The sequence below is a fragment of the Lagenorhynchus albirostris genome, chromosome 8 (genome assembly GCF_949774975.1).
Source record: "Lagenorhynchus albirostris chromosome 8, mLagAlb1.1, whole genome shotgun sequence".
In the NCBI taxonomy this organism is placed as follows: Eukaryota; Metazoa; Chordata; class Mammalia; order Artiodactyla; family Delphinidae; genus Lagenorhynchus; species Lagenorhynchus albirostris.
Window position 1 is genome coordinate 36,140,256 of NC_083102.1, and position 12,764 is coordinate 36,153,019.

Sequence of the window (12,764 nt, forward strand, 5' to 3'; positions counted from 1 at the left end):
TTATAACTGCTTTCATTATCCTCTTTGACTTCTTTGATTCATCTTTATTTCATGGTATTTCTTGTTTAAAGTTATTTTTATGTAAACCTGTTTTTTGGTAACTATAAATGTTTAAGTGAATATAAATATGACTAAGTTTAGAAATAAATCATCCCTGTAGGCTCTTACCCAAATAAAATTTCAAATAAACCCTTATTATTTTTAAAAAATATATACTTAAACATTATTTCTAATTTTTAATTAATTGTTACTCAGAAATATTTTTTTTAAATAATGACTAGAAATTCTTTGGGCTTAATTACTCTGAGATTTTTCTGAGTAAAAGTTTTGGTTGAATAAGTCTGTGCAAGTGGAATATTTATAAGGGAAAGGTACATAATTAAAGCTTGAATTATATAGAAATGCTATGAAATAGCTTGGTTTAAAATTTATGTAATTAGGTGGAGGTGATCTTAAAATTCTTAACATGCCTTGTTTTTCCCTTTCTGCAGAGTGTGTATAAATGTGACTTCCTGAATTTGCAGCTTCAGCAACCACTCCAGCTTGCACAGGATGCTATAGATGCCTTTTTGAAGCAGCTAAAAAACCCTATTGATTCTCTTCCTGGAGAACTTTTCCATGTGGTTGTTTTCTCTCTCCTTCTTTCCTATTTTCCATCACCTTACCAGCGATGGATTTGCTGCAAGAAAGCCCATGAACTGTTAGTGTTAAATGGTTTATTGCTTATCATCACACCTGATTCCTCCCATCAGAACCGTCACGCTATGATGATGAAAAGCTGGAAGATTGCTATAGAGTCCCTGGGCTTTAAACGTTTCAAGTATTCAAAATTTTCACATATGCATCTGATGGCATTTAGAAAAACCTCCCTAAAAACCACAAGTGACTTGGTTAGTAGGAACTACCCAGGGATGTTATATATTCCTCAAGATTTCAACAGTATAGAAGATGAGGAATATTCTAACCCTTCCTGCTACGTTCGATCAGATATAGAAGATGAACAGCTAGCATATGGTTTCACAGAGCTCCCTGATGCTCCATACGACTCAGATTCTGGAGAAAGTCAATCCAGCTCTATTCCCTTCTATGAGCTAGAAGATCCCATATTACTTTTAAGTTAATATAAAAGCAAAAGGCCCTTTCAGTCCAGACTCCTAAACTTAATTGCTTACACTAATCAGAAATACTAACATGAACTCAGTACTTAAAACCTGCTTTGCATAGAAGAAATGCAAAGGTTTACAGAGTTTGCTATTTTTTTCTACTTCTGGATTTTAAAATTTATTCTTATATAGAAAGCTTAAAGTTTCATGCAGAGTGACTCCTGTCATAGCAGAAACCACTGTTATTTTAGCATTTAGCACTAAGATATTATAGAAAGGTACCTTTTTCTCTTTAGTGCTATTGTGAAAAATGAAGCATAATTTGCTATGTATTTTTCTTATTTTCATCTTTTCAGTGTTGACTTTAAACCATTGCAATGAGAAACTAAGATATGTAGAAAGCTGTAGATTGCACTTTGATGACTCACAAGTTAAATGTGACAGAGATAGATTGGTTTAGTAGTTTTGTGATGCACTTATTCTTTTTTCTAACTAAATTGTTACCTGTTATAGAAAGCCATTTTGGCTCAGTTTTGTCTGATGATTGAACATTCCCCAAACTTTTTGGAATTAATAATTCTTATTCTTTCTTGCTTGCTCATTTGGCAGCATCAGACATTGGGGAGATATTTCCCCCAAAGTGTGTATTCTAATTTGATTAGCATAGTACAGTAAACACCATTGCCAAAATAGAGTTTTCATATCTTTCTTGTTGATTTGGGCCTTGGTGTAAAGTATATTTAACGGTGAGAATTCACTTTTACTTTTTTACATTTAGGTTTCATTTACAAAATTTTCTATTTAAGCAAGGAACAATATAATACTCAATACTGACCCGAAACACATATGTGAAAGGGTTTGCACTTGTAAGAGAGCTTATGTTCTACCTAGACCAACCTTAATAGGGTCCTCACCTTTCCATTAGGAGGTGCTGCACTACAAGTCTGGAATTATATAGAAAAATTTTAAATTAACCCTCTGCTGGTAATCTCATAAAATGGTTTTGACGTTTCGGTATTCTAATTTCTATCTAAATCCTAGCAGAAATTTTTCTTTGAATATATAAACCATTAGTTGGCTGTGGGAATTTTCCCTTTCCACATTGATAAATGCCTTTCTGTGTTTCTGAATCAGAAGCAAATGATTAAGGAGAAATATATGTCCAACAAGACAAGATTAGTTTAAATGGCTAAGAACATTTAGTCCACATTGTCTTGTCAGCCAGCAATTGTCATGTAAACTATCATTTTTAAGAGTGCCACTGTGTGGATTTTTTTTCAAGTGGTTATTACATTAAAATTACCTCATACTGAGGTTTTTGCACTGAAATATCACAGTTTCAGATTTCATGGTTAATGTTGTGTGTGTGCGTTTTTAAAGGAAATTTGCATTTTCAATAGTTGATCCTAAATTCATAAACTGAACTTCTTTACTCTGATAAAAGTGTTTTTGTGCTTATTGTGAATTGCTGTAGTTAACTCTGAATGTCAAACTTTACTTAGAAATAAAAAATTTACCCTTTAAGATATAAATGGTTGAGTGTGTATACCCAATATTTGAAATTAAATTTCACATTCTAAATTAATGAAAGTAACAAGACTGTAATTAACCTAAAAGTCAGTTGAGTAAATGCAATAAATATTGGTTGCTCAAATATGCCAGAAGTAACTTGAAGTTTTTCGTTTACTTTCAATAGCATAAGATTACTTAATAATAAGGAATAATTAGACTTTCTTTCCAATTAAGAACTACAGGTCAAGTCTTGTAACTCGCCCAAAAGAAGAAAAAAAACACTGTGTTCAGGGTAACATAGAAAAATGTGTGTTGTTAGTACCTCCTTTACCATACGGTCCGTTTTCTGTGATTTGGCTAAATGCTATCTTAAAGGCAAAGAAAAGCAACATACCAAACAAAAGCGCTTTGAAAGTAAATGAAAACAGTGCTTTTGAGAGGCTGGTGTAAGTATTGATATATGACCTTGGAGTTAGCCCATGTGTTACAGCTAAAATGTTGGTGCTATAAATTCTTCTGATTGTTTACAGATATTGATTCTGCTTATGCTCCAAAGTGTGCATGATGTATTTTAAGTAGTACTTTAAAGAAAAATCTCTTTATAAAAACCTATACTCTCACTTAGTATAAATTTGTTTGGATTTATAAATCTCGTTTGTTACTACTGTAAATTCATCTTCAAAATTAGGTTGGCGCAGGATTTAAACTAATACGTATTCCACCAAAGCCAATTCAACATATAAATGTTAAAATATAAGCAGTCATGTGGCTTGGTGCCAGATTATATATGTAATGACACAAGAAGTTATTAGAGCCTTTAATACTGTATGGGTACTCTTGAGAATGATTTTGTTTGGATATGAAGAAGTTAAGGGGCCTCCTGTCACATTCACAACAGTATTCTCCAAAATAATTTGATGTTTCAAAAACAAATGATCATTTGCTTGGTTTCTTCAGGATTATGAATAGATCAAGTGGTTTATATGGTAGTTGCCAAGTGGTGGGAGGTGGCTTACCTGAAAATGTATGTTTGTGTTTGTTGTATTTTTTCACATTTTGTGAACAAAGCACATTTATTAAAAATTTTAAATTTTCTAATATTCCTTGTCTGTTATTTACGAACTGAAAGTTTTGTGGTCTTGACCTAATCTCACTAAGTGATTTCAGAATTGGGAAGCAATTTAAAACTTAAATGACTTAGAATTTTCTATCTGGTTTCATCTAGTCCAGTCCCTTAATTTCATAAATTCATTCACTGAGATCCAGAGAGCTCAAGTGACTTATCCATTATCATGCTATTTACCGACGAACAAGGACAACAAACAACAAATTCTAGTTCATTATATGTCAACTATGTCATACCCTGCTTTTCTTGAAAGTTAATTACATCCAAGATAATTTACCTAAGTATATCAGTTATTTTAGGGCAGCAGATGGCTTTCTCATAATGTGAAAGGGTTCTTTATTCATTAAACAGATATTTGAATTCTACCAAGTGCAATATGCTGGGGAAACAGCAGGGCTTGGTGTGTTCACAGTCCCCTGCTTTCATTGGAACTTACGATCTAATGAAGACAACAAGCATTCTACATGGAGTTAACATCTGTATCTAGGAATGATTGCCTACTGATCCTATACCTTTGCTCCTGCTTAACTTCCTTAATTTGTTTCCTAAATAGAACAGGAGACAAAAAAATTTTAAAACACAACAAAAACTGTTTAGCAAATCACAAACACATTGTAGATAAGAGGGATATATTGTTCATCCCTCCAGAAAAGTGCAAACTGAAAATTCTGATTGTTAAAAGCAAGGAAAAAATGGAATTGAGCTTTTGCTCCATTTTCCCACACTTTCTGAGCACAGTGCTGCAATGGTATTCGTCTTCAAGAGTCCACATACTAGGTAAGTAGAATGTAGACTTAAGATCTGGCTCCTTCTTCGTGTTGGAAATTGTTAGACAGCAAAGGTGAAAAACAAATACCTCTAAATTACTAGTCCCAAAAAACATAACACAAACGTTTATTACAAAGAATGTTTGTATTATAGTTATTTTATTCGTTCCAAAAACTTGATTTGCAGTAACTTGCATGATAGTTCACAATAAAAAATTCATGTCAATGATCAACTGAACACAAAGCTCCCCAAAATTATTAGTGGTGGCCTATATTACATAATACCCAATAAACAAGCATGCTACAATAGCTAACAAATTAAGACCTCTAAATGTTATAAAAGGAGAGAAGTATTAGGTTTTCTAAACCCTATTTTGTCTTAGAGATATTCAAACCTTAATAATTGGAATCTCTTAATTTATTTTAAACTCAAGTTTGTATGTTTTATCCCAAATTTGTTTCAGAATGAGCTCGGTAGTTTAGTATGTATTTTTCAGATAAGAATTTGTTACAGATGGCACTGCTGAGGGGTAACTTTGAGTCTACATAAGCAGTGTTCAACTGTGAATTTTATTTTTAAACAGAACACCTTTGCTCAATTAATAGAAAGCTATTCCACTTTTTGCAATAATATAAAGCACTTGTTATTCATGTCACTGCTTGTCTTTAGTAATTGAATATATTGATAACTGTTTTGCACTATAGATTTTAACAATTTCTAAGATTGGCCCCATCAGTAGTACCAAAGATGGTACCTATGTTTTTTAACTTACAGGAAAATACAAAAATTTAGGTCATAGGCGTTGACTGCAGGATTGTTTCTTAATTTGTCAATAAGATTGTAAAACATAAATTTGTTAATATTGTTGGATTGGAATACCCACGTAAACAATAAAAGTAGTAGGAAGCATTACTCAAAAGACAAAACAATGCCTGGTAGCATTTCCTGGCACTGGGCCTATTTGCACCTCTTTACAGAGAATAGCCAGGAGAATGTACATGCATTTTTATTGCTTGTATGTCTTATCTATTGAAGGCAGACACAACCAAGTAAATCAGTGATCTCCTAATAACATTCTTTCCATATACCTTTGAGCTGGTGTGGGGGAATCAGATATCTAGAAGAATATGACTTGTTGTCACAGATACAGTCTACATGAGGCTATTATGGAATCCACATGTAAGTCATTTACATTTATTCCCTAGACCTACAAATCTTTCCTAGAGTTAACTAATGCCACGCTAGCTATTCCCATTGCCTTCTGCCAAGGAAAAAGAATACAAACATGGCCATGGCCAGTATTAATTTAGTTCTCCCTCAAACTCTTGTCCTGTAACATATCCCCTGTTTGGATAGAGTTTGCTGAGACAGGCTAAAGTATGTAGGAAAGATAAAGTCATCCAGAAACAATTATAGTTTTTAAATCGCCACAGGCCTTTTCACTAGGAATCTAAGAGATAACATTCGCAAAGCCAGGCCTAGAAGTAAAGTAGATGCATGATTGCTGGCAAGAAGAGAGGTAAGCAGGCTAAATGAGCCTGCCTGCAAGTAGAAAGATGCTTAGGAAAGAGACCTGAGACAGAAAGAGGGTCTAATGGCTTGACTGTGAAAAGGAGCTTTTATGTTTTTCAATTCCATTGAAATATTAGCACAGATTAAAGTACCAGAGTGCAGGTTACTGTGGAAAATTAGAGACCTGGGAATTTAAAAGTTAAGATAACATTTTGATAGGAAAAGCTCTGGATCTTGTGTGACCAGAAGTATTATCAAGGTAGGAGGGACCCCAGTGGCCTGGAGAATGATGCCAATTGGAATGAGCTATAGAATGGGAGTTAGAATGTCACAAACCATCTCCTTAGTCCTGCTTGATTCATCATTTGAGGTTTCATTACTATAGTATTACACTAGACTAGGTACTGTAAGGAATAGGTGTCTGTTGTGCTCTTCAGAGCTAACAATGTAACTTAAGAAAAAAAGAAATACATTTGCATTAATATGAAGCAAGAAAAACTTCAAAATTGAAGAATAGTATATTCTGGCACTGCTGCATTTGGTGATACATATCATTGAAATCTGTTCATGTGATTATGGCACACTGTTCATAACCAATCTAGATGCAATTAAATACGGGTATCTCTCATCATGGAAGTACCAAATATAAATTATGCCCCTCCCTGCCGCTCCCAATTCAACCTCCTACACTCTCTCCTTCACCTCCAATGTTAACCCCCTGAGGGTGGGGCAAGGGAGAACCCAGCCTGTGCTCACCTTTGCAACAGCTAGTCCCTCTGCCTAGAATTTCTCCCTCTTATATTGGATTTGCATGGCTAGCTGATTTTTGCTAATCAGATCTTAGCTTGCATGTCACCTCCTCAGGAGGATCTCCCCAGTCCACATAATCTAAAGTAGTCTCTGCATCACTCTATCTGAAGTTTATCCTTTTCCTTGTTTGTCTATACATATGGGCAAGGCCCTCTTCCATCCTATTCTGTATCTTCAGCTGAGAAAAGTGCCTTGCACAAACAGGTGATCAATAAATATTTGCAGATGAATTCATTTTACTTTATAGAATGCAAGCGAGATGACACAGCTTCACTGCCAATACTTAGTTTATGAATTTTTTTTCGGGGGAGGGGAGAAGGTCAAGGTCTGTTTTATATTGTTTATTACTTAATGTATTCTCAGAATCAGGATATAGCTCAATTTATACTTCAGAAAAGTCTGAATTGGTTTGTATAAAATGTAGCTTAGATCAATACTAAGTAACTTCCCCCCTCCCCCCGCTTGCTTACTCCTACCCATTTAGATTTCTTGTATCTTAATCTCAGATCCGTTCTCACCATGTCTCTGTGACATCCAATCCCCACCTCTCTCTCATTGCCAATAAAATAATTTAAGTTTGTAAGCCATCATTACCTTTACTACATACTAAAAAGAAAGACTTAGCTAATTGATATCTTTCAACTCCACAAGAGAAGTGGTACTCCAGCAGTTTCTTAATTTGTGTAAGGGATACATTATTCCAACTACTGCCCAATGACTTTATATCCAGATAGGTTTCCACCATTAAATACTATGACATCTTGGGCAAATTTCCTCGGGACTTATTTCTTAATCCACAGATTTTGCTGTGTTGAAGATAGGTTTAAAAACAATTTATATAAAGCAAGTAATACAATCTTGTCACATGGTAGGGATATAACACATAGTGAGTATTATTTGTTTTAGCAAATAGGCTTTAATAGCCCTGTTACTTTCTCTTAGTCTTGCCTGTTCTGTACCTTCCACACACATTAACCATTTCACAGCCACCATCACCACTCTCACTACTGCCCCAGGAACTTACCTTGCTTCATTCCTGCAGTTACCCAGGGAGCATAGCTTTCTGTGCCTGCTTTCTTGAGCCAATAGCTCCCAGCTGGTGCTCATAATTGGTTGAGTAAATACTTGGCATTTCAGTTTCAGCTACTAGACTTGTAAGGTTGGGGGGTGTGAGTGAAAAATGTTGGCTGCCATGTCAGTAAACAAAGAATGTTGCAGCCATCAAATTACAGGTCCCTCCCCACCCCCGGAAGGTGAGACCTGAGGAGTCAGGATGGGAAAACACAGGATACTGGCTCAAGGTAGCTGATGTACATATCAAAGAAATGATTTCAGTAAGCCCAGACTATTGCATCTTCCCATACATAGAAAAGTGTTAAATTCATTAACTTGAGATGTCTGGTTTTCTTTAATTAACACTAATCTTTTGAAATTCCGATTACTTGGTCTTTGTTGTGAAAACTCCCATATATCGAGGCTCCTCCCTTACCTCTTTGGAGCAGTCTCTCAGAGCAATCTGAGACTGTGTCCTGGGCTTAAGTCCTCTGTTTTGTCTGCCAGATAAAACATAATTCTCAACTTTTAGGTTATGCATTTTTTTCAGTCAACAGGGGAGAATTCACCACACTTGGAAACAGGGTTCAGGTGGTGGGAATCCATTAAAGGCAAGTTGAATTAGAAGTGAGGACAATATATTCAAGTAGAAACATCTAGCAGGTAGTTGGAAATGTGACGCTGTGTTCCCCAGAGAAACAGAGTTACAGATTTGGGAGCTGGGTACTGATTGAATTTAGAGTTAGACAGGAGTCTGGAGAGAATCAAACACAAAATTTTCATTTACAAATGAGGAATCTGAGTCTGAGGGTGCTTCATCACTTATAGACGTGCTGTCCACTCCAACCCCTCACCATCTATGAAATGAAAATGAAGAAATTCATACTCTGTTAGGGGAAATAGAACAAGAATATAGAAGACACTAATAGAAAATAAGTGGGAGGAGAGGACCTACTCTGTTCTATTATTTCATTTAACAAATATTTAAGTACCAACTATATATCAGGCACCACGTAGGCCTATTTAATGGTGAGCAAAACTGGACATGTCCCTGCATTTGAGGAAATGGAAGCAGGCTAGGGTGCAGAGTTGGGGGAGTGTGGTGGTGAAATCATGCAACTCAGATTGGGACTTCAACCCAGCCGGAACCCAGATTGGGACCTGAACCCACGGTCTTTTAGTTGAGATCACACAGCTGGTCTCAGGACTTAAAGAAGCTCAGGTTCTTGATGTTTCCTTGCAGAAAGAATTCAGTGAGAGACAAAGTGATAGGTAAGAAGTGAATTTACTTAGAGAGAAACACATTCCACAGAAAGAGTGTGGGTCATCTCAGAAGGCGAGAGGCCCCAAAATATGGGGTGGTTAGTTTTTATGGGCTGGGTAATTTCAAAGGCTAATTAGTGGCAGAATTATTCCAGTCATTTTGGGGAAGGGGTGGAGATTTCCAGGAGTTGGGCCACGGCCCACTTTTTGACCTTTTATGGTTGACCTCAGAACTGTCATGGCACCTGTGGGTGTGTCATTTAGCCCGCTGATGTATTACAATGAGCGTATAATGAGGCTCAAGGTCCACTGGAAGTCAAATCTTCTGCCATCTTGGACCTAGTTGGTTCTAACCAGTTTTTGTCATGTCCTACGGCTATGTCATTCTTTTAAAGGTTGTGCCCTGCCCCCTTCCCTACTGTTTCAGTTGGAGGTCAAGCTGCTGTATAGTCTGTTGTTGTGCTTTATCCCAAAGGAGATAAACCATGTAAAGGTTTTAAGATAATTTTTATTTTATTTTTTGTGGTACGCGGGCCTCTCACTGTTGTGGCCTCTCCCGTTGCGGAGCACAGGCTCCGGACGCGCAGGCTCAGCGGCCATGGCTCACGGGCCCAGCCGCTCCGCGGCATGTGGGATCTTCCCGGACCGGGGCACGAACCCGTGTCCCCTGCATCGGCAGGCGGACTCTCAACCACTGCGCCACCAGGGAAGCCCTAAGGTAATTTTTACATACATCATCTTATTTAATCCCTACAACAACCCTGTAAGGTAGGTATTATTAGCATTCTACTTACATATGAGGGAACTGGGGTTCATAGAGACTGACCTCGCTAAGTGCTATGAACAGTAGAAAATTATGGTAGGGACAGAAGGCTGGCAGGCAGGAAGGGCTTCTTGGAGAGGGAGGGGGAATTCATACTTTTTGAGGGCCTACCTTATGATGCCAGAAAAAAAAAATGTTTTACTGAATATTCACAACATAGAAGGAAGGTTTCCTTCCTTTGCAAAGGTTTTGTTACCATTTCTTAGATGGAGAAACCTAGGTGGCACATAGGAAGGGGAGAAACCAGAATTCAAACCCCAAAATCATCAGCTCCACAGCTGTTGTGAAACGCTGCCGAGGAATATCCCCTTATGTTTATTCAGTGCGTTCAGATACAAAGAAGAATTAGCCCTGGAATGTGAAGGACCCTCAGGATGCGGGGCCGGTGAACGTGTAAGGGACGGGGGGCGGGGGGAGAGGGGTAATGGAATTGGGTCAGGACTGGGGGAGCTTAGCGTTGTCGGCGGAGTAAAGACCCAGGCGGTTTATGAAAGGAAGTCTTAATTAGAAAAGGAGGCGAGGAGGGCTTTGAAGGCGAGCCTAAGGAGCTTGAGCTTTTAGCTGGTCAGGGACACAAAGCCATATATTATGCGATAGGTATTAAAGAGCAGCAACGCCTCCTACAGTATCTACTGTTCTTGTGTGGCCGGCCGGCCCGGCCGCTTTGCCCCGGTCTCGGTCAAGCCCGAGGTGGCGGCCTAGAGGCTTGATGGACACGGTCGGCCTGATCCTTCGTGGTCTTCCAGCTTCCTGTTCGCCGCCCATTCCAGGTCCAGGAAGGCGGCAGCTTGTACCCCAGATGGGGCCGTTTGCGCTCGCGCAGCGCCGAACGCACCTGGGTCCGCGGCGGCTCGGAGGGTTTGGGCGGGGAGGGGGGCAGGGCCTGGGCCGGCTCTCAGGGAGGAAGCGCGTCGTGCCGCTTGACCCCGGCGGCGTTCCGTACCGTCGCGGATCCGGCGGCGGGAATATGGCGGCCGTAACCGGGCCAGTAACGGAGAAAGTTTCCGACAAGACTGGCCTGTGCTAGAGCGTGCGGCCTCTGGCCCTCGACTCCCCTGGGGTCCCGCCTCCCCGCTGCGAGTCGCAGGCTCAGCCGCAAGGGCCCTCCCTTTACCGTGCTGGCCCCAGCGCCGACTCGGAGGGTTGAGAGAGTTGGTAGCAGCGGCCGAGTCAGGTAGGTGGGCGAGGGGGTCACTGGCGAGGCGGTGAGACCTGGGCATAGTCACCGCCCAGGGCTCAGAGTGGTGCGGGCCCCAAGCTCCGCCCAGCCGGCCTCCCGGGGCGGAGGTAGGGATACCTGCCCGGAGAGAAGTTGATGGTGTGGGGTGGAGGATGGAAGGCGGGGCGCCTCTCCGTATCCCCCAGCAGTTCCCCACTCAGCTGGATTATGGTCGACAACAGCGAGGCTTCTTCTTGGGCCTCCCACATCTTGCTAGGAGGAGGCAGAATGGAAGAAGAATTGTTATTGCTGCCCTATTGCTGAGGGATTTAGTATTCGAGGTGCCATTCTCCTTGTATGAGATGGGTCCAAAGAGTTATTATCATGAATTCATAGAACCGAAGCACTGGAATTCCCCGACCCTGGGTGCTCAGTATGTTCTTTCAGCTTTTGACACTTCCCCTAGATGGGACAGAAATAGTTTCTGAGTCTAAAGACGTTGCACGTGATATAGTGTGTCTTGGATTCCCTAGAAGTAGGACATGAAAGAGAACTTGTTGGTTTGGAGGAATTTGGATGAATTAAGTGAAGGCTGGCATAAGGCCGAGAGAGAAGCAAACCAATTAGACAGCTCGTTTACTCTTTGTATATTAATACGTGCCCTATAACTGATTGGCATTGTTGTTAAATATAGTTATTTCTGCATCACTCTTTATTTCTTCAACAAGTACGTGTTGAATACCTACTTGGTGTCGAACTTTCTGCTAAACAGAAAGTACTTTCTGCTAAACAGTATTGTCTTCAATACTGGTGTACAGTATCGAAGACAGACTTTCAGAGACCTTTTGATCTAATGGGGAATGCAGATTTTAAACAGTTGATGGTCAATATTTTGCTGTTACAGAGGAAGTACATGGATCATATAAATGAGTCAAGGTGATTGCCCTAAGAAAATCATTTAAGCTGAGGTGTAAAGAGTAAAGAATAGGAGTGAGCCAGGTGTGAGGACTGGGATGGGGCCAAGAGGAGGGAAAGCAGTGCACCTGGAGAGGGAATAGCATTAGTATGGTTCAGAATTGAAAGGTCCGTATGGCTAGAATACAAGTTCAAGAGGAAGAATGGTAAGAGATGAGGCAGGAGAATTATGCATATCCAATGAGGAGAGTGTTATAAGGCATTTTAAGGAGTTTAGACTTTGTTGCTTAGAGTGATGGGAAGCCGCTGGGGGCTTTTACGTAACAGAATGATGTGACAAATTTTGGCTTTAAAAAAAGATACTTCTTGGAGAAGGGCAAGAGTGGATGCAAGGAGACATTCAACCATGAGATGATGGTGGCCAGAACTGGGATTGTGACCTTGAGGATGAAAAGAAGTAGATACTTTTAAGAGGTGTGCAGGAAAAAGAGTGGACAAGACTTGGGTGACGATTACATACAGGTGGTGAAGGAGAAGAGGGTTTAGAGTAGTACATAGGATTTTATAAAACAGACTCTGGCAGTTGTTAGTTAACTTTTCTGGTATTCAGATTGACTCTTCTGTGCTCCTTTTTTATCTGCCTCTCAAGGAATTTCCTACTGAATCATTAGTGATGGCAGACCCACTGAAAAGGTTTGCAGTGCTTTGTTGTTTTACTCT

At 39.5% G+C, this 12,764-nt stretch overlaps 2 protein-coding genes across 3 annotated transcripts in view; both read left to right on the plus strand.

Moving 5' to 3' along the window:
* Positions 1-3,713, plus strand: part of BMT2 (base methyltransferase of 25S rRNA 2 homolog) — an 87,328-nt gene extending 83,615 nt beyond the window's left edge. The window contains exon 5 of the mRNA XM_060156824.1: positions 492-3,713. Within this exon, the coding sequence (XP_060012807.1) occupies positions 492-1,121 (630 nt within the window). The 3' untranslated portion in view covers positions 1,122-3,713. The remainder of the gene's footprint in view (positions 1-491) is intronic.
* Positions 3,714-10,919: 7,206 nt separating this feature from the next.
* The window catches only part of TMEM168 (transmembrane protein 168), a 49,255-nt gene continuing 47,410 nt past the window's right edge, over positions 10,920-12,764 (plus strand). For both annotated transcript variants that reach the window (XM_060156821.1, XM_060156823.1), the window contains exon 1: positions 10,920-11,144. The gene's annotated coding sequence lies outside the window, so the exon portion shown is untranslated. The remainder of the gene's footprint in view (positions 11,145-12,764) is intronic.